Source organism: Phyllopteryx taeniolatus, chromosome 11 (genome assembly GCF_024500385.1).
Source record: "Phyllopteryx taeniolatus isolate TA_2022b chromosome 11, UOR_Ptae_1.2, whole genome shotgun sequence".
NCBI classification, from domain to species: Eukaryota; Metazoa; Chordata; class Actinopteri; order Syngnathiformes; family Syngnathidae; genus Phyllopteryx; species Phyllopteryx taeniolatus.
Genome location: NC_084512.1, coordinates 17,579,135 through 17,599,394, shown reverse-complemented (window position 1 = coordinate 17,599,394; position 20,260 = coordinate 17,579,135). Strand labels below are relative to the sequence as shown.

Genomic DNA, 20,260 nt, shown 5'->3' with positions numbered 1-20,260 from the left:
ACAAAACACTGCTCATTATATTGTACCTTCTTTGAAGCTGTGTTAAAAGGGAAACCTATAAAGTGGGTGCACATGAATCCTCAAATTGATGCATGCGCAGTCAATTTTCAACATAAGTTTGACACCCAATATGGTTCCTTGGCCTATAAATGACTGGATATAATGCACCACAATAAAATAACTCCCTTAGATATTGAACTATAACAGTGATGCCATAGGACTGAAAAATCAACACACTGAACGTCACTGCCAAAGGTCAAACAAACACATGTCTAACAGTGAACATTGGAGTCAAACAAAAAGTTGAATTTGTCCTTTGGTGAGAGAACATGGCGGTAGACATCCAGTTTCTATTCTGCCTCGGACTCTCTGTGCTACTCACAGGTATGAGATTAAGTGGGTTTGTGTGTGTGTGTATGTATAAACTGAACTGTGGTTTGAAGTGACTGTTGTTGTATTGAAGGCATGGGAAGCTCTGTGTTAGTTGGAAAGAGTCACAGCAGAGGAAAGGCTGACCCGGTGCTGCAGTATGTTGTCAACAACTCGCTGAGGGAGCATCCCGTCCTGACTAAACTCAGAATGGTAAATATTCAAATAAACAACCATCCATTTTGACAACTAAAATATCCTGCAATATTTCTGGTTTTGAGCAGGTAACCTACTGGCCACTAGATGAAAGTATAGTGCCAAACATCCCATTGCAAAAGGATGTTTAACTTTTTTTTTTTTTTTTTTTAAACATTAATGGTCATGCAAGTTAAGAGAGAAGTTAACCTCAGTATAATCAAACTAAAATGAAGTAAAACTACTCACTTTTTATTTTTAGGCCCTAAAATGGAAGTATTGTGCACAAAATGGTTGTAATTCTCATAGCGGAATACTGTAAAGTGAATAAAGTTGTTGTAGACTCAAACTATCCCACCATAAAACCTTTAGTATCGCTACAGGCAATGATATGTCACATTTTTAGCATTATTAACTGTCATAGAAGTGTAAAGAAAAGTTAACTGAATAATAAAACTAAAATAAAGTAAAACTGCTCATTCCAGACTTCAGGGAGTCATTGACTACAAAGGATGCTCATCCAAGCACTTTGTCCAAATACATTTGAGCCCTAAAATAGAGGTACAGTACATATTAGTTCATTACTTTCATGCCCTGTTATACTGTAGGATAGCCTATATGCTGTAAAGACAAAGAACATTCTTAACATTAGTCTTTTGAGACCCTAAAATGGAGGTACTGTACTATGTACAAAATGCCCAGTGTAATTCCCAGTAGAATTGTCAAAATCAATTTGATCAATCAAAATGTCCTGCCACTCTCATAAAACTTTCAGTAAATGTAAAGGCAATGTTTTAAATACCATTTTAACATTCCAAAATGCCATTCAAGTGTACAAGTAAACCACTGTCTAATTGGAGTAAAAGTAACTAATAAACTAATACTGTACATAATGGAGAGGGAAAAGGTCGTTGTTTTTAGAGAAAAACTGTCACCTATGTTTGTGTATTTCAAAAATGTAGTATTTTTGTGTCGCGGTAAATTCAATTTTATGTTCTATGATTATCACAGGCAGATGACTGGTTAGCACATCTGCCTCACAGTTCTGAGGTCCGGGGTTCGAATCCCGGCCCCGCCTGTGTGGAGTTTGCATGTTCTCCCCGTGCCTGCGTGGGTTTTCTCCAGGCACTCCGGTTTCCTCCCACATCCCAAAAACATGCATGGTAGGTTGATTGAGGACTCTAAATTGCCCTTAGGTGTGAATGTGTGCGCAAATGGTCTTTGTTTGTTTATATGTGCCCTACTGGCAACCGGTTCAGGGTGTACCCTGCCTCTCGCCCGAAGATTGCTGGGATTGGGATAGGCTCCAGCTCGCCCGTGACCCTAGTGAGGATAAGCAGAACGGAAGATGAATGAATGAATGAATATCACATTTGCCCTTCTATGGCGGCATAAAAAAAAAAAAAAAGCTACTTTTGGACTTAAAACGATAGATGCTCACTGACCTGAAGTGTCACAAAATCCAGTGATGATGGTTTTGTTTGACTTTTGAGGCCCATTTTTGGTTTCAGAGAACTCTCGATGACCCGTGGAGCATCATGATGGTTTCCAGCGAACAAGCCCAGTTTATGGCCAATCTCATGAAACTGATCAACGCAACCAAGGCTATTGAAATTGGTGAGCTCATACCCCCAGCGACACTACAGTAAAGTATACATTTTATTCAACTTATTTGGAATGCATCTAATTTGTTTGTATCTTATCTTTTTTTTGTACCCTACAGGGATGTACACGGGGTACAACGCACTCAGTATGGCTTTGGCCATGCCAGAGAATGGACACGTGGTAGCGTGTGAAATAAATGAGGTCTATGTAGATATCGCCAAGCCCTTTTTTAAAGAGGTAAAGTCATCTGGCATGTTTATTTACAGCAGGGATCACCAAACCTTCTGAAACTGAGAGCTGCATCTGGGTTCTGATTAATGCAAAGGGCTACGAGTTTGATACACACTTCTGAAATAACGCATTTGCTCAAACTACCTAATTAGTTATATTCATCTATGTGAAGACACTGATCATAATCATAATAAGAGAGATCAATCTCTCACAACAATTATACACAAGGATTTAACAAGGTAGGAAACAATAAACTGCAGTAATATTAGTCGTTATGCACAGAGGATCAAGAATAGATGCCAGTAAGCCGTTTGTGTTCAAACGTTTACCATCAACCAAACTGCTGCTTATGGAGTTGAGCTCATTGCCACCATACAGTGCTTATATCTCAAAATTTTGCCTCCTACTCAAAGCGCAAAATCAGCCAGAAAAAAGCTCTTAGGTCACTCGTATCTCAAGGCACCACTGTACTAGCCCCTAAAATGTAGGCACTCTGGAGTAGAAAATGGTTGTAATTCCCAAATAGTAAAAGTCTTACACTACAGTACTTTATATTCAACATATTCTTCAACAGGCCGAAGTTAATAAGATTGACGTACGACTACAGATGGCAATGACAACACTTGGTAAGTGATTTATGATGAAGATAGACTTCCACTGGAATTGTTGACATTTATCCCCATTTCCTGTAGATGAACTGATAGCAGCTGGTGAAACAGGGACCTTTGACTTTGTGTTCATCGACGCCGACAAATCCAACTACGACGGATACTACGAAAAATCCCTTGAGCTCATTCGAAAAGGGGGCATCATTGCCATCGACAATGTAGGCCCACAACTTGTACACAATGTTACTGGACATGTAGCAGATATTCACTGTGTGTGTGTGTGCTGATGTGTGAAGGTGCTGTGGAGCGGAAGGGTTGTGGATCCTGCCCCTGATGACGTCACCTCCAGGACTCTGGATGCTCTCAACAAGAAGCTCCACAAGGACCAGAGGATCGATCTGAGCATGCTCACTGTGGGGGACGGGCTGACTATTGCCATTAAACGCTAAAAGGTGTTAAAGATTTAACATCTGCATGTCTAAAGGCATATTTTATGGTATTTTTTAACTATTACATTGTATGACAGTAATCCCTGCACATTCACAGTTAAGTATTGAAATTTTGGGGGCAATGTGGCTCCTGTTATTTGCTGAAAAACAAACCTATTCACATTTGATGGCATCAAAAACCTGTCTCAATAGTTTAGTCCAAGGAACTATGTTGAAGAGATGCATCTCAAGTGAAATGAGGTTTTTACATCAGGGAGGAGCTAAGTTTAGTCTGGGTTGTTACAGAGAGTCATCATGCTATGTGCTTTTAAATGAGAACTTAAGGTGCATGTTATCAAAATCAAATCATTTTATTTTAAGGGTAATGTATGAATCAGAAATTAACCATTTGGGGATCATGGTTTGTGGTATATTTAGAGTTGAAAGTATAAATATAGGCAATTGCAGATGTTTTTGGGTGGGGTCAGTTGTCCGTTTCAATCGGATTCATGTATGGACTTCGACTAGGCCACTCCAAAACCATTTTGTTTTTTAAGCCATTTAGAAGTTGACTTGCTGGTGTGTTTTGATTATCATCCTGCTGCAGAACCCAAGTCCGCTTCATCTTGAGGTTACAAACTCATGGCTTAACATTCTCCTTCAGGAAATTCTGTTAAAGAGCAGAATTCAAGGTTCAATCAATCACAGCAAGTTGTCCAGGTCCTGAAGGTACAAGGCAGCCCAAGACCATCACACTATAACCATTTACGTCAGATATAATCAGAGGCGGCAGAACAGTTAACCACCCCCCCCCCCCACCCCCCAAAACAAAATTTTTCAGAGGACAAAAGTGCCCCTTTGGACTGAAAATGTTCTGCCTATCATTATTATTTGCAGCTGGCATAGGTGGATAAGCGAATATATTTCTGTAATAGTTGATAATATGCAGACAAGTGAAATGGGATAATTTCCCACAACACCCTGGTCTAGTAAATTCATCACCACCATGAAAACTTTATAAAATACAATGTTTAAAATTGCTAGCAGTGATTTAAGTGAAAAAAAGTTAAGCTCACTTAACAAAATTACAGTAAGTAAAACTATCCACAATGACAAAAGTCTTTTGTGTTTTTCTGCAACACTCCTTAAGCCAGTTGAAGGTTGGAGATTTTATTGAAAAGGTAACAGACAAAAGGACCTCCATGTCCTTCTTGTAGTGAAAGGAGACCCAGTTAACTCCTACTTTACATTTAATAAGTTTGGCATCGCTTTCCTCCCTGTGTTTTTGTTTGTGTGGTCGGCCGAGTTGACTGGTTTCTGAAGGCCGACAGGACGCCTTTGTGCGTGTGAAGGAGGCTTGCAGCTTTATTTAAATAGCAACGGAAGAAAGCCTAGTGTACTTTAAAACTGAGGAATATCAGACAGTGGCGTTTTAAAAAGAAATCGCAGCTGGGACGACAGCACTCACCACACAAATAAGGAGTTTCTTGTAATATCACAATAAAGCCACACAGGCACAGTGATGCACGCACAACTGGGACTGTATTGGGTTTATGGCAGTGCTGGATAGGAACCATGATGTTAGTTATATAAATAATATGCCACCTGACTCTTGCAACTAGAAAGCAAAAAAAGGAAAAGCACCACTATGACGGTGGTGCTCACTCAACAAGTTAAGAGTTTGTTGTCGTAGCCTTTGTGAACTCGATCTCTTCCAAGATGTCCCCCCCTTTTGCTGGTTGGGAAATGCGTAAGGCCAAATTTCCTCTGATATTCCGGAGTTGCATGGTGTGGGATGAGAAGCTTAGGCCTCCAGTTCCAAGCCCAGACCCAGCTTGTGGCCTCCGGCGTTAATGTTCTTGCCATCGACCAGGCCGGCCAGGGTGAGCTTCACACCTGGGAATGACAGGAGACAACGCTATTGGTCACAGATTTCAAATGCAGGACAAAGTAGTTTAAATTACACAAGGGAGGCATGACTAGGTTTGCCTTGGGCCCCCAAATGACTAGCTACGGGCCTGCTTCGAGCCAGTGCTGCCACTGCTCGGCATGACAACCAAAGTGGGATTAGCGGCTCATGCACTGATGAAGAAGGCATCTAGCTAGCTGCGAGAACTAATGAGAATTGCAGGACACATTGACCATCGACACGTACGTACGTCGCTGTAATAAATGTGCATGCTTCAATTGGGCGCCAAGGGGCATTGGTCTCGTCTTCCCTGATGCGCTGCTCCCTGCACCCCGTGAGTCTGACTGCTTATAGCCAGCAGCAGCTGGACGGCGGATTGAAGCATTTTATGAAGCAAGGGAAAAAACCTAAACCACTCACACCGTTCACACACAGCAGGATGAGCACGCTCACTTTAACTTTTATCAAGAAGTGGTTTTGACGCAGGCGATATTGATTCACCAGCGTGGCGAACGTGGGCAATATTCGCTTCGCCACATCCTGTTTTAATTAGCCATTGGTGAGGTGGCGAACGGGCAGCGCGAACTCTGGTATTAAACTTTACATGAAGTATAGTTGGACTGGGCGGCCCCCCGCCCGCAGTATTAATTAAAATATGAAAATGAGGGTAGACAAATTTACAAATAGAGGGGTGTCTTCAGTTTACAATGGAGTTTTGTTCCAACGGTGGCAGCGGTGCAACCCAGATTTGTCTTCAAGTCAGAACGTGCCGTACTCTAGCCCTAACCTACGTTAATGCAGTAGTAAAGTCGGAATAATAATAAATATTTGTATGAAAAATACTTCTGTGCCATTACTATAAAATAAATGAAAAACAGTATGTACTGCAGTATCCGAGTGTTCCTCTTGGTGCCCCGTGATGACACCTTCATACGCCGCTGAGCAAACTACTTCATTGCACACCGTTGGTAAGCTGGAGACAATTTACTGTACGTCGTGACCATTGGAAACTGAGAACTATAACCAAAATGACAGTATCACAGCTGTAACAGACGATCCGGAATACTTCCACTTGCCTTGTATACAGAACCTAACATTTACATAATTTGATGTGTGAAGCGATCACTGCCAGCATCTGGTGTGACGTACAATAAGGCTGCACGATATTGAAAATTATGATGATATATTTTTTAAAACAGATATATATTGCGATGTGAAATAATACAGGATCCGTGCTCGGAAAGTTCATTTTCTACACAAACTAGTACAAAGATCAGTTCATAATTCAGTTCCCCCATTCAGTCCACACTAATTGCCAGCTGCAGCTTTCACCCTACAACTTAAAAAAACTTGCATGAGTGGTGTTTTTTTGTGGAATTAAAACAAAAACGGGACTTTTGTCCTTAATGTGCAAACAAAAACACGCAACACAGAATGACAGGAAAGGACATTGATAACTTTGCATTCCTCTCAGCTTTGGCTGACTATATTAAAATTTATCTACTCTAACATTACAAAAAAATAAATTCCATATTATCAGTGTGATCATACAGTATTTTAACTAAAGCATTCTGATACAAATAATTTCCCTACTAATCAATTTTTACAATTATGTACTGTATTACAAAAGAATACACTCCCATATACGCAGGTTCCCTAAACATACCTTGCGCACTCACACAGCTGCCACGTGCCTGCCTACAGTAGTTACATTTTGAAAAGCGAAATAGGAAATGCACCAGGCGTACATTCTTTCTATTGACATGTCCCAACAGGTCTCTCTCCTGGTCACTTTTAATATTACATTTGATTCGTTGTTTATTACAGAAACAACATTGCAGCAGACCCTGCGATGTGACACTTGCGCACAGATACATCACAATGACAATGCTCAAACAAAATATTGTGCAGTCCAAACGTAAAAAACACTGAACGACTTCCGGGAGGCTTGACTGTCTGGTGATAAATTAAACAGCACTGTCACTACCATTGTACAATAATAACCTACACAGGGTTCGCCCCATCTGTTACAGTTCTGATGCTACCTCGGAAGATGTAACATTTCCTTTTGACTTCTACCCCATTCTTCATTTTATGACATGGAATGTCTGCTGAATGTGTACGAATGCTGTAAAACAGGTTGGACTTTCACAGAGAGTCTAGGCGTAAATGTAGGCTGCAATTTGCAAAATGTGTGCTAAAAGGAGCAGTGTTGGGTGCAGGCAGCTCACCTGGTCTAAGGGTTTGGGTGTAGCCAACACCAACAAGGCTGTTGTTGTTCACTTTAGCCTGGTTAAAAAAAATAAAAATAAAAAAAATTAAATAAATAAAAATACAAAGAGAGAGAGAGAGAGAGAAAAGGAAGTATTTCAGTACTTTTTCAACTTTATTTTTGTTTCACCACCGGTGCTGTACTTACGCTGACGGAGGCATCCCTGTCCAGCTGGTATTTGGCAGCGATGCCAAAGCGTGTGCTGTTGCTGCCTGCAGTCCACGCCAGGTTGACGGCAGTCTCCAGCTTGTCGCTCACCTTCTGGTAGATGGAGCCGCCAAACTCTGCTCCGTCGTTGCTTTAAAAGAGCACAAGAATTGGTGAGACTTAACAATTAAGATCTTCAAATTAACATGGTACCATAATATTATTCATTTAATACTGTACACACTGCTTCCTGATCCCTGCTGAAATTCCTCTATTCGGAGAAGCATTATCTAACAAAACATAACCATAAAGAAATTAATGATGGTTGTTGTTCAATCATTAAATCGTATGAAAAAAAAATAAAATAAAATAAAAAAATAAAATAAAAAATGTTCACAAATTCTGCCAGGGTATGTAAACTTGAGCACAACTGTACATTAGATTTTACACCGATCTGATCGGTATCGCCTGATAATTAGCATTTAATGCTGATCGGCCAAACGGCTTTGTCATAATACACCGAGCTGATCAACGACATCATTGATCGCTCAGCAAAAGACATTTACTCTGCGTCGCAGTAGTGTATAAATCCAAAAGCTAGTTTATTTTTAGCCTTGTCATGTGTCTTGTGGCATAGTACTGTAACCATCTGATGGCCAATAACGTTTTCCACCCAATTTTGTCAGTGAAAAAACACGCCGTCGGTGTGGGACTATTTTGCGGTGTCTCAGTCAAACAACACGCAAGTTATTTTCAGTCTGTGCACAACTGAAGTACATACAATTTTTGGGGGTAAAGAAAATGTCCATTCTACACGAGAAATTACAGTACTGTTACATTTACTCAAGTAACATTTTGGATAAATTGTTCTTCTCAGAGTACTATTAGTGAAGCATACTTTTTACTTAAGTATTTATACTAAGAAGAAACGGTACATTTACTCTGTTACAATAATCTACATGCCACTCGCTACTTTCATTCATCAATAAGTGTGTGTGCGATTTATTTTTAGACTTTCGTTTTCAACTTCCACGTTGGGCACCGTTGCTCCAATCTACCGTGATTACCACAGTGATGTTTTACTCACGTTCACCAATCAAAAGCAAAAGAAAGTCACATGTCTGCACGCAAGGTCTTCTACTGGGCTTCGCAGGCCAATCAAAGTTTGTCGTGTCAGCCGCACGCGACTCGTGTTTACATTAAAGACTACGAAAAACATCTTTAACAAGCAGTGTAATTTTGTCACTGCTCAAATGTGGATATTTCAGCCCACTTCTAACTTGAGAAAACCTTACAGTAAGTTGCAGATGTATGTTTCTCTCTCTCTAACACACACAACTTACTTTCATTCCGTCATTTTAACATTTAAACAAGTCCAAGTCAATCACATTCAAATTTATTTCAGTAGTTTATTTCCACCTTTATTTTCACCTCCCCTTCCAAAAAAATACAAAAATAAATCAGTTGAATTGTAAAAATTCTAGATCACACTAACGGTGGAAAAAGTTTGAAAATTATTTATCTTGGTCAAAATTATTTTACAACAGGGGTGAACAGGGGCGTGTATACTTTTTATACCCCCTGCAGCTTTGTTCCTGTTTTTGTAATCTGCCTGGTGAGCCTGCAGTATTGTGCTGTTTAACAAGTAGAAAGAATACAAGACCATTTCTTGGAGCTGAATTTACCTTAATTTGTTATTTTACAAATATTTTATTTTATAAAGATTTTATTTATTATGTTTTAGATAGTGATATTCAGCAATATCTGAATTTGCACATTTATATTTTATTTAGTTATTTTTATTTTATGTTTCTGCTCTGGTTTAAAAAAAATAAATCTGTAGTTACTTACAGTTACACAGTAATTTCTTAATCAAATAATTATTTGGAAGACTACTTTTTGCTTATTGTAAAGCAACAGTACTCTTACTTGAGTACAACATCTGGCTACTCTACCCACCTCTGGCGGTAAGCGTACCACTAGTGGTACGTGGGTCTCCTCTAGTGGTATACGAAAGAATCATTGAATTAAAAATTTTCATACTTTTCTTTTAATCCAGTACAGTACATTTGTTATGTACAGTTCTGTTGTATTTAACTTATGTACAATACATGCATTTCATATTTTTTCAAACATTTAGGTACCATTTTTATTTCACGAGTAATACATTTTAATTTAATCATTATTTCCGTTATTCTTTTTTTTCTTTCTATATTTAAACTGTGTTAGTACTCAAACTGTGCATAATATTACAAAGGCTTACAAGAATACTAAATATAACTATGAGGAAGGAAATCTCATCCCTGTTTTTGATAAACACTTGGGCCCACAACGCTATTTTAACTTAGTTTTGGTCATTATGGTGGTACTTTGGGAGCCAAGCATTAAAAAAATATATATATTGCAACTTGGTGATAAAATTTGAGGAACACTCCTCTATCCTATCTCTCTCTCCTTACTGTCCCTCTCCTCTATCAATGTACAGTATCTCAACCCACCCGGTCAAGGCAGATGGCCGCCCCACACCAAGTCTGAGGTCTGTTGGAGGTTTCTTCCTTTAAAGAGAGTTTTTCCTTGTCTCTGTCACTTAGTGCTAGCTCATGCAGGATTCAGTGGGTCTCAATGTGTGACAAGCATTGTTCTCAACCTGCTCCATATGTCAAGTGCCTTGAGATAACTTCTGTTGTGAACGGGCGCTACAGAAGTAAAATGTAATTAAATTTATCTTAAAGACTGTAAGTGTTACTTACACATTTGTGTGCAGCTGGAAGTCTCCCGTCTTGTAGCCGATGGCGAAGTTGTTCTGGGTCATTCTGGACTTGGCGGTGTCGAAGGTCATCTGGTAGCCAGCTAGCCAGCCCTCATAGCCGACGACGGCTGCCCCGTGAATGGTGGGGCCAGCGAAGTCGAAGTCCACGTCGCAGCCCAAGTTCACGTACTCACGCTTGTAGGCGGTCTTGACCTTGCCGCTCTTCTTGCTGTCGAGGTACACACATGACAAAAATACGAGTAAGACAACATTGACATTTATTTTACATCACAATAAAACAATATCAGCTCAACTGTTGGCTAAGAAGCCACAGTGAAAACTTAAATAAATTTTAATACAATGGATAGGGACAGGGCCCGACCGCTAATAGAGAAAAATAAAGTATTTTTTTTTTAATCTTGTATATATTTCCACAAAAAAATAGGGGTTGTTCCCAACCCTTAAAAAAAAAAAAAAAAAAAAAAAAAAAAAAAAAAAAAACTAATATTGAAAAAAATATAAAAAAATAAAAAATATGCAAACAGTTGAATCAGACTCTCGAGCCTTGCACCTCGATGCGCCAATTGAGATGCTCCTTAATATGGCAGTGTGAGAACAACTTCTGGGTCGCTTTCAATGTTGTGAGGAGCGAGGAGCTAGGAACATTGAAAGTAAGACTTGAGATGACTCCATAGCGTGCCCTTAAAAACAAAACACCTGGGGCCTCATGTACAAAAGGTGCGTACGCAGAAAAACGTGGCGCAAGTTGTTTTTCCACGGCAAAGTTCAGATATATCGAGAGTGAATTGACCGTGGAAATGTGTGGTCCCTCACGCCAACTTCATGGCTGGGGTACGCACGTTTCTGCTGGTGTTGGTACTTTGGCGACACTTAGAGGTGATGCTGGGAAACTGTTATAATAAATCTGCACATCAGAGACATTAACAATTAGCACTGATGCACAATTAATGCCAAGCAACATTTGATTTCCACAATGTAATAGAGGCAAGGACTAAGAATTCATTTGTTAAACAGTGTATTTAATGAATCACTGATATTTGTGAGGAAACCTATTAATTGATCAAGGTTATGACGCTTATTGCCCTCACAATCGCTTCTTGTGACTCCAGCACATGCAGGGAAAAGAAAGAGTCCTTTGAATTTACTTAATTTGAACATGTACATTGGTTGCACATGATTAAAATGTGTTAAAATGGCATTTTAGGAGAAGCGGGGTAAATGTCATTTTAACACATTTCAATCACGTGCAACCAATGTATATGTTCAAATTAAGTAAATTCAAAAAGGACTCTTTGTATCAGTCTGGATGGGTGCAGCATCAGCCAGTTGTTGGAGCGTCTGAGACGCTGGGGATGCCGGAGGAGACCCCAGGAACGGTGGACGAATCCCCTGAACATGTAGCGCATGGCTGCGACTGCACTGATAAAAAGACTCCTTAGAATTTACTTAACATGTACATCGGTTGCACATGATTAAAAATTTTTTTTTAGGAGGGTTGTCATTTTAACACATTTTAAATCATGTGCAACCAATGTACATGCTCAAACGGGCTGAGGCCCTCCGCACCGGTTCTTCCGCCTGTTTTGGCCACACTTTTGCGGTGGGCAGCTGTCCTCAGCTTCACATCCACCTTAATGTCTGCCCACTTCTATTTTACTTCAGCGTGTGTGCGCTGTTCTGACTCCACGGCATCGACAGCCGCACACACGCTGTCCCATTCACTCCTCTTTCACTTGTTGTTAACGCCAGAGGACAGTGTGCCAAAAGAGGATTTTCTTGTGCACCTCCACTTCATTGAGCAAATTCACATTCAGAATTTTTTTTTTTCTTCATTACCTTGGTCATTTTCCTTTTTTTCCTGATCATGCAGAGATTGGGATCTCAGGTGCAGGGCTCTTTTAAATATGATTTGCATATTTAAATGTGGGCGTGGACAAGGAGGGGTCAGCTACTCAAACGTGCGCACAATTCTACATTGGTTGGGTTGTACGAAGAAAATGTGCTTGGATTCATGCGTACGCACAGATTCATATATCTGGATTTTTTTTTGGTTGCGACGTTTTCTAGATTTGAGCGTACGCGATGTTTCAGTAGGAAATCCACGCAAGTCTTTGTACATGAGGCCCCAGGGAACCGTTTGAAACTGTAGGGGGGAAAAATGCATAACATCTCCTTTAAGTTTGGTTAAAATGCCTTATCAAAACCCATGCCGATGTTTATTTCCTATTCTTAACATGACACCCTGACTCCTGTACGTGACTTCACCCTTGACACAGAAATGGGGGGCATAAATACCTGACAGAAAGCAATATGCCTCTGAGGTGGAACTGAGTGTGCTTCTATTTAACTTGATTTTTAAAAAGGTGTGAAAGCTTGAGAGGGGAGTCACAAATGTGTTTCGCTGTCAGTGACAGACGTGTTCCACATTCGGACTGGAGGTCGTCGGATAACTGACAACAAATCGTGACAGGGCAGTGTGCAGATCATATTGCTAAGGCAGCAGGCAAAGTAGATCATCTTGAAGTATTGTAAAGCATTCAATGAAATCAAGTCTCAAGTCAAATAATTATCATACCCAGTGTTTGGTGAGAAGGTGGTGTCAAAAGTCAACTTCAGTCCCTTAGCAATCTGTGAAGAAAAGAAAAAAGCCAATGCAATTATTCGGTATTGTGTTCAATGTGGTTTACTGTCATTATAAACTGTGTAATATTAAATAGTGATAGTTGCCCTAACCTGATCTTCAATGGTGATTTCTGTTCCCAGGGTGTTGTCTGTGTTCCACTTCTCAGTGAAGGTCAGGCCATACTCTGCCCTCTTGTATTTGGTTTCAAGGCTGCCGATGACTTTGCTGGTGTCGGTATTGGAGGATCCAGATGTTTTGAATTCCTGTAAACCCCCAAAAAATTTTAATAAGATACAAAGCCCAATTCCAATGAAGTTGGGACAGTGTGTACAATGAAAATAAAAACAGAAAATATGATTTGCAAATGCTTCTTAACCTAGATTCAATTGAATACACTACAAAGTGTTTTTCTGCAAATATTCTCATTTTGAATTTGATGTCTGCAACACATTCCAAAAAAGCTAGAATAGGGGCAACAAAAGACTGGGAACGTTGATAATGCTAAAAAAAACCAAAAAAAAAAACCTGTTTGGAGCATTCCACAGGTGAACATGTCAATTGAAAACAGGTGAGTCATGATTGGATATAAAAGGAGCATTCCCGAAAGGCTCAGTTGTTCACAAGCAAGGATGGGGAAGGTTGACCATTTTGTCAACAACTGTCTGACCAAATAGTCAAACAGTTTAAGAACCTCTCTCAACGTACCATTGCAAGGAATTTGGGAATTTCATGATCTATGGTTCATATCATCATCAAACGATTCAGAGAATCTGAAGAAATCTCTGCACGTCAGCAGCAAGTCCGAAAGCCAACGACGAATGTCAGTGACCTTCGATCCCTCTGGCAGCAGGGACTGCATTAAAAACTGGCATCACTGTGTAAACGATATTGCCTGCACGTGGGCTCAAGAACACTTCAGAAAACCATTGCCAGTTAACGCTGTGCATCACTACATCTACAAACACAAGTGAGTACTTCCAGCCTGAGCTCATCTGAGATGGACTAACAAAGTGGAAAAGTATGCTGTGGTCTGACATGTCCACATTTCAAATTGTTTTTGGAAATCATGGACGTCGTGTCATCCAGGCAAAGAGTATTTTGTAATGCTTTATTCATTGTTTGGATAATTTATACTTTATTATTGTTTGTTTGTTTACTGTATTGATTTTATTTTTTTTACCCCACCCTCTTTTGCACAATTGTTTTATGCTTAGGATGTTGTTTTGTTATATTTGTCAAAGTGTATATATTGAAAAATACATTTTAAATTGAAATTTCTTTAGATTTTATTGTTGAACAAATTATTACCATATAAACACACAAAAGTACCGAAATTGGTGCAGTTGAGTACCGGTATCGATTCTCAGGTACTGCAAATTGGTACCGTACTAGTTCAAATGGGAAAGGTACCCAAACTACCCATCCCTACTCATGACTACAGCTCAGTGAGTATCTCAAATTATTAATTCCACAAGTGTATGCTTTCTTTTTGGCTTTTTTTTGTGATGCTACCACAGATGGGTACCAGTAAAGGCAAACAGGAGGAATGTGCCAACCCTCCAACCGGAACTTATTGTAACATAGGCACAGTGAGCCATACAATTACTCAAATATCAGCGAGTAAGTGGTTTTGGTTTTATTACACAGAGGTTAACTTCTACTTATACACATATTACAGGTAGAATTGTTACTTCAAACATACTGTTCAGTTTTGTGTTTTTTTTTTTTAACTAGCGTAAGAGATCCTGGTTTACGTAGTTACAGTGTGCACCAACTTTCTGGATGGGTATTACATTAACAAAACCAGAGTAATAATAAACAAATTAAAAATGCATTTTTCACAGATTTAACCATTTGACTCCAAGCAGTTTCAATAGTGTGTATCCAGTCCAAGCGTACATAAATACTATAATTACCACTCCACTGGTTGACTTTGTCTTGACATCGAGCTTCACCAGGCCAAATCCTAAACAAAGAGTTGTTTTAATCCAATCCTGCCAGAGTAGGCTGGGTATAGTAGATTAATTTAACGTTTCAACAACATGAATTCCTACCGTAGCCCTTGTTGAAGATGTCCTTGGCAGACTTGCCCAGATCAACATATGAAGGAGGCACGGCCATAGTTTCTACAGAAAGGGTGGGGGGGAATATTTTCTATTAATAATGGAAAGAAAATATATTTCAGGTGTGCAAAACATCCAAAGTATGGTAACATACGAGTTTTAGGCCATTTTTATGATAAAAAAATAAAACATAGGAGAACAGTATGTTACCAAAAAAAGAAACAAATAAATACAAATTTCATGGCTAAATGGTTCAGTTATATATATATTTTCTTAAACAAGGCCTGCTCAGTTACAGACGTACCTACCTTTGCTTCACCCCCCCCTTAAAATATTCACTGTAATCATGACTTTACGACTGAGTTACTGTCGGTCACTGATAAACTACGGTGCATTAAGACTTCTGGTTACAATTTAATTACTGTAGTATTCCTGTTTTTTCAGTGTGGCCCAATACTTCTTTCCACAAAGGGAGTCATGCATCAATTAAGTTGAATTTTAAACTTCCTGTGAATGTATTAAAAGGTGAAAATGATCATTTGTAGGCAAGTATGGATTAGTATTAAAAGATGCATGTATAATCATTTAACAGATGGCGTTATATTGCACAATTCAAGTGTTTAAAGTACAGGTGCTGACAAGAGGACGCCTGCCGCCTAAATCCAGCCTGCCAACACTTGAAAGGGTCTAGAGCACAGTTGTCAAACTGGTGGCTTCTGATTTCAAAACTGGTAATTCATCAATGTGTCCCATATACTGTATGTAATTGCAGTATATGAGGTAATCTTTCATTTATATGGGTTCACAGTCGTAGCGGCCCTCCGAGGGAAGTCATAACTCCAATGTGGCCCGTGACAAAAATGAGTTTGACACCCCTGGTCTAGAGCCAGTTGAAAAGATTTCTGGACACATCCATGTATTGATAGGACATAATAGGTGCAGCATCAAGATGCTTCATCTCAAACTGAACAGGTTTTGGGAAAAACTTATTTTGGGTAAAAAAATAATAAATTTAAAAATGTTGGTACAGTAGTGCCTTGACTTGGGAGCGACCCTACTTACAAGTTTTAAAATGGGAGAAGACACTCAGCCAATGTTTTTGTCATGAGTTGCGAGCAAAGATTTGAGTTACAAACGCTACCAGATTGCAGCGGACTTCGCAAGCAGTAAATGGCGAAATATTCTCTTAATAAATAAATAAATAAAATTTTTAAAAAAGAATTAAAAAAAGGGGGGGGGGGCAGGGGGAGTTCGGAGTCGGCTTAAACTAATACCATACGAACAATTATATGGTTTCATATTGCTTATTAAAAATAAAATTCACAGGACTGGAAGGGAAAAGTAAGTGAACTTCTAGGATGCAGATTCTCTAAAAGCTACTCGGAGTCAGGGGTGATCCAATCTGGAGTCCAGTTAATGAACCAAGATTGGAGGTGTGGCTTAAAGCTGCTCTGGCCACTAAAAAACACACAGCAAGTTAGAATTGTCTCCTTTCAAGTAGCATTGCTTGAAGTGTACCAGGTCTTGCTCAAAAGTCCTCTCAGAACACTTACGATTAAGAATCGTGCACTTGTCTACAGCTGGAAAAGGTTACAAAAGTATCTCAAAGTCTTGATGTTCATCAGTATACAAAAAAAACAAAAACATTGCTGAACATTTGAAGTTTACTAAAGAGCACTTTGATGTCCCACAACACTAATGGCAAAATATTCTCTGGACAGATGAAACCAAAGTTGACTTGTTTGAGAGGGGAAAAAAAGGAACAGCAGACCTACATCAAAACATTATCCCAACTGTGAAGCATGTTAAAGGAAGGATCGTGGTATGGGCGTGCTTTGCTACCGCAGGGCTTGTGAACGGCTTGCTATCATCAACATAAAAATTAATTCAAAGGTTTATCAGGATATTTTGCAGATGAACTTGAGGCCATCTGTCCAACAGTTGAAGCTCAAAAGAGGATGATGCAAAACACAGAAGCAGCAGAATGTCAAAGTCCTGATGACCTCAATACAGCTTTCCCCACCAGACATTCCAGGAATCTTGCTGAACTGAAACGGTTTTTAAAAGAGGAATGGTCCAAAATTAACCCTGATCGTTGTGCACGTCTGATTTGCAACTACGGGAAACTTTTGGTTGAGGTTATTGATGCCACAGGTGGGTCAACCAGTTATAAAATTTGAGTTCATTTTTTTCTCTCTGAATGTTTACATGCTATGTTCGAAAAAAAATCTGGATTTTTTTTTTTTTTTTGCGTGATATTAGTTTAAGCAGACTGTTTATTTTTGTGATTTAGATGAAGATCAGACTACATTTGATCAATTATGCAGAAATTTAATAAATTCCGGGTTTCACAGACTTTTTCCTCCCACTGATTTTGAACACTAACGGCGCAGTAACACAGACAGACAATATAAAAATACTCACAGGCATGCATTTCTTATCATCTGCAAAAAACAACGATTACTGCAGCTTACTGAGCTTAGAAGAGGACATATTCGTGCATTTATTATCTAAGCATTAACCGTCCCCTGGTGGCCAAAGCTCATAGACCAGCAGAACGTCAATGGACATTGAAGCATGAAAACATGACAAACAAACAGTTTAACAGTTTTACATTCTATTTGTGCATTTTTTAATATTAAGTCAAATACTGTAGCATACTATATTTATTTTTAGAAACAGAAATGTTTTGGTGTTTTAGGGTGGCTGGAATGGGTGGATGGGTGCATTAATTTTAAATTTTGGCTTTAAATATGTTGGCTATTTAGACCTTACTAGAGTGACACTAATATAGACTTGGTATAAAAGTGTCAAATTCATTAAAGAAAACACCTTGTCTTTGTCATACGATTGTGCAGAAAAAGCCCCTCTGACCACTACTTCTGCTTGACCCAGTTTTGTATCCGCTTTGTCCAGATTTGGCTATGACCGCCCACTTTTCTCTGATTGGGTGCCTCCGTGTAGAAGACCAACTTGTGAGCACACGTGTTTGTTATGTTGACAGCGCTGGCTCGGGTGCAGAGGGAAGGCTGAGATCTTCGCTAGTTACGTCGATAAGCTCTAGAAATTCAAATGAGCTGATTTCAGGCCTCTCGGCAGAAAAACGTCTGTGACTCAGCAATGCGTGGATGATTTAAATTCATATTTCACATGCTTACTGAGTCACCATTGAGCAGTGATTTCCAACCTTTATGAAGCCAAGGCATATATTTTACAAGTATTTTTACAATCTCACAGCACACCAACAAACAAAAACATCACAAAAAGTAGATACACAGTAATTACTGTATGTACTTCCTGCCATCAAATAGAAGAGCATCTTTGTTCTGTCCGTCACTATGCCTCACTGGCATAAATAGAGGCACAAAGATACATTATTTCTTGTAAATGAATAATGTTTTGAGCAGTTAAGTATAATTTCTCACAGCACACCTGAAGATCGCTCATAGCACACTAGTGTGCCACAGCACACTGGTTGGGAATCACTGCCATAGAGACAATATTACATCCCAACCACTAAAATGTTGGTTTGGCAAAATACGGGACCTCTAAACGGGGAAAGGTGAGTGTTTTAAATTATGTGGTCACCAAACGGATTAAACTCATCAGTCTAGGCACCACTGTAATATGGAAGGGGTGGGCAGCACAGGGCTCCAGGGGTTAGGACATCATGCCTCACAGGACAGGTCATGGGTTCGAACTTAGCCCCTCCCGTGTGGAATTTGCATGTTCTCCCTGTACTTGCATAGGTTTTCTTTTCTCTTACTGCCACATTCCAAAACATGCATTGTAGGTCCATTGACAACTCTAAATTGTCCATATGGTTGCTTTGCTTATACGTGCCCAGCGATCAGTCCAAGGGAGTATGCCACCTCTCGCCCCCAAGGTTAGCTGGGATAAGCGTCTAGCTCGCCAAGACCCCAATGAGAACAAGCACTATACAAAAATGGAAGGGAAATGCAATGGGCCACTACGTGAGGGTGTACATAGAAAGCAATCGAAAATGTAATCACTGACCTTCCTAGCTGCAAACTAGCAAAAGCAACCTGCGTTTCACCAGCTCCCAGAACACGAGGATAGATGAGATTTCTCTTCAAATGTCGAGTCAAGTTAATGTTCACAAACTGAATGCACACGTTTTGAAAGCTTGCAAACATTCGCCCAGCACGATTTCAGATGTGATTCGTCGTGGTTACTGAGCGCGTAACTGTGACGTTACCAACCACTACTAGTGGCCTGATGGCCCGTGAGCATGGTTAATGTGGGACGAATTACCATTTTGGCACCCCGGGCCTGCAGGTTCTTACCGTGAGTTGGTTTAACGGTTAGGCGGGATTGAGGGCACATGTTGGCCCTCCGTCAAAATGATGTGCGCTGCTGAGGACTGTCACTCGGCAAAGGCCAAAGTACGGTAAATGTATTATTAACCTTACCCAAAGTGTAAAACGCACGGGCTGTCATTGCAACACCGTAATATACATAAAATAAAGTTTTCTATTAAAAGAGTAAAAAGGGTTTAACCTTACATGAGGCAGACACGGCGTGCCCCTGCCTAGCTTAGCGAACTCTGCTAAAGCTATCAGAGTTACCGGCGAGTGCCCAAAAGCAGGTGAGAGCGCTTCTTTCTGCGCGTTAAACAACGATGGAGACGTTTCTAGTTACACGCATTCAAATGCGTTTCTTACCGGTCGGAGAAGTATGTGGAGGTGAGCTCAAGTGACTTTAAGACAGATTTCCTCAGACCGCACGGGCGAGGCAGGCTTGGCTGGTTGGAGGACGAGCTGAAGGAGACTGCGCTCACATGAAACCCGACCTATCACATCCTGCCTGAGGACCCGGGCTGGCCATCATTTGCCTGAGTAAATATAATACGCTCCAATACAATACATTTTATTTTTCACAATCACGAATATTTTCTGCTTCAACATTTTAAATACATTTTCTCGTGTTGTAACACACGAGTCTTGGCCTTGTTTCGGTCTCGGACCTGACGGATTCGGGATTTAACGTCGAGACCGGTGGAGACCAGCACTGATCTGC

General features: G+C 39.9%; 2 protein-coding genes across 2 annotated transcripts; one reads left to right on the top strand and one right to left on the bottom strand.

Moving 5' to 3' along the window:
- The first annotated feature begins 243 nt into the window (after positions 1-243).
- comtd1 (catechol-O-methyltransferase domain containing 1) lies at positions 244-3,491 on the top strand. Its single transcript, XM_061789927.1, has 7 exons — positions 244-384; positions 464-582; positions 2,076-2,181; positions 2,288-2,406; positions 2,975-3,026; positions 3,093-3,226; positions 3,305-3,491. The coding sequence occupies exons 1-7, from the start codon at positions 330-332 to the stop codon at positions 3,455-3,457; spliced, it is 738 nt and encodes a 245-aa protein (XP_061645911.1). The 5' UTR covers positions 244-329; the 3' UTR covers positions 3,458-3,491.
- Positions 3,492-4,959: 1,468 nt separating this feature from the next.
- LOC133485724 (voltage-dependent anion-selective channel protein 2) lies at positions 4,960-20,064 on the bottom strand. The gene is made up of 9 exons (XM_061789926.1): positions 19,906-20,064; positions 15,212-15,283; positions 15,074-15,123; positions 13,268-13,420; positions 13,110-13,162; positions 10,515-10,742; positions 7,765-7,915; positions 7,577-7,634; positions 4,960-5,332 (listed from the first exon to the last, which is right to left on the bottom strand). The coding sequence occupies exons 2-9, from the start codon at positions 15,276-15,278 to the stop codon at positions 5,241-5,243; spliced, it is 852 nt and encodes a 283-aa protein (XP_061645910.1). The 5' UTR covers positions 15,279-15,283; positions 19,906-20,064; the 3' UTR covers positions 4,960-5,240.
- Positions 20,065-20,260: the final 196 nt, after the last annotated feature.

What these genes read in the sequence shown, in the direction of transcription:
- comtd1 (XM_061789927.1), top strand. Translation starts at nt 330, where the DNA reads ATGGCGGTAGACATCCAGTTTCTATTCTGCCTCGGACTCTCTGTGCTA. An exon ending in CCAAGCCCTTTTTTAAAGAG is followed by an intron (nt 2,407 to 2,974) that starts GTAAAGTCATCT and finishes ATTCTTCAACAG; the next exon opens with GCCGAAGTTAATAAGATTGA. An exon ending in GATGGCAATGACAACACTTG is followed by an intron (nt 3,027 to 3,092) that starts GTAAGTGATTTA and finishes CATTTCCTGTAG; the next exon opens with ATGAACTGATAGCAGCTGGT.
- LOC133485724 (XM_061789926.1), bottom strand. Translation starts at nt 15,278, where the DNA reads ATGGCCGTGCCTCCTTCATATGTTGATCTGGGCAAGTCTGCCAAGGAC. An exon ending in CATCTTCAACAAGGGCTACG is followed by an intron (nt 15,124 to 15,211) that starts GTAGGAATTCAT and finishes CTCTTTGTTTAG; the next exon opens with GATTTGGCCTGGTGAAGCTC. An exon ending in ACAGGGATGCCTCCGTCAGC is followed by an intron (nt 7,635 to 7,764) that starts GTAAGTACAGCA and finishes TTTTTTAACCAG; the next exon opens with GCTAAAGTGAACAACAACAG.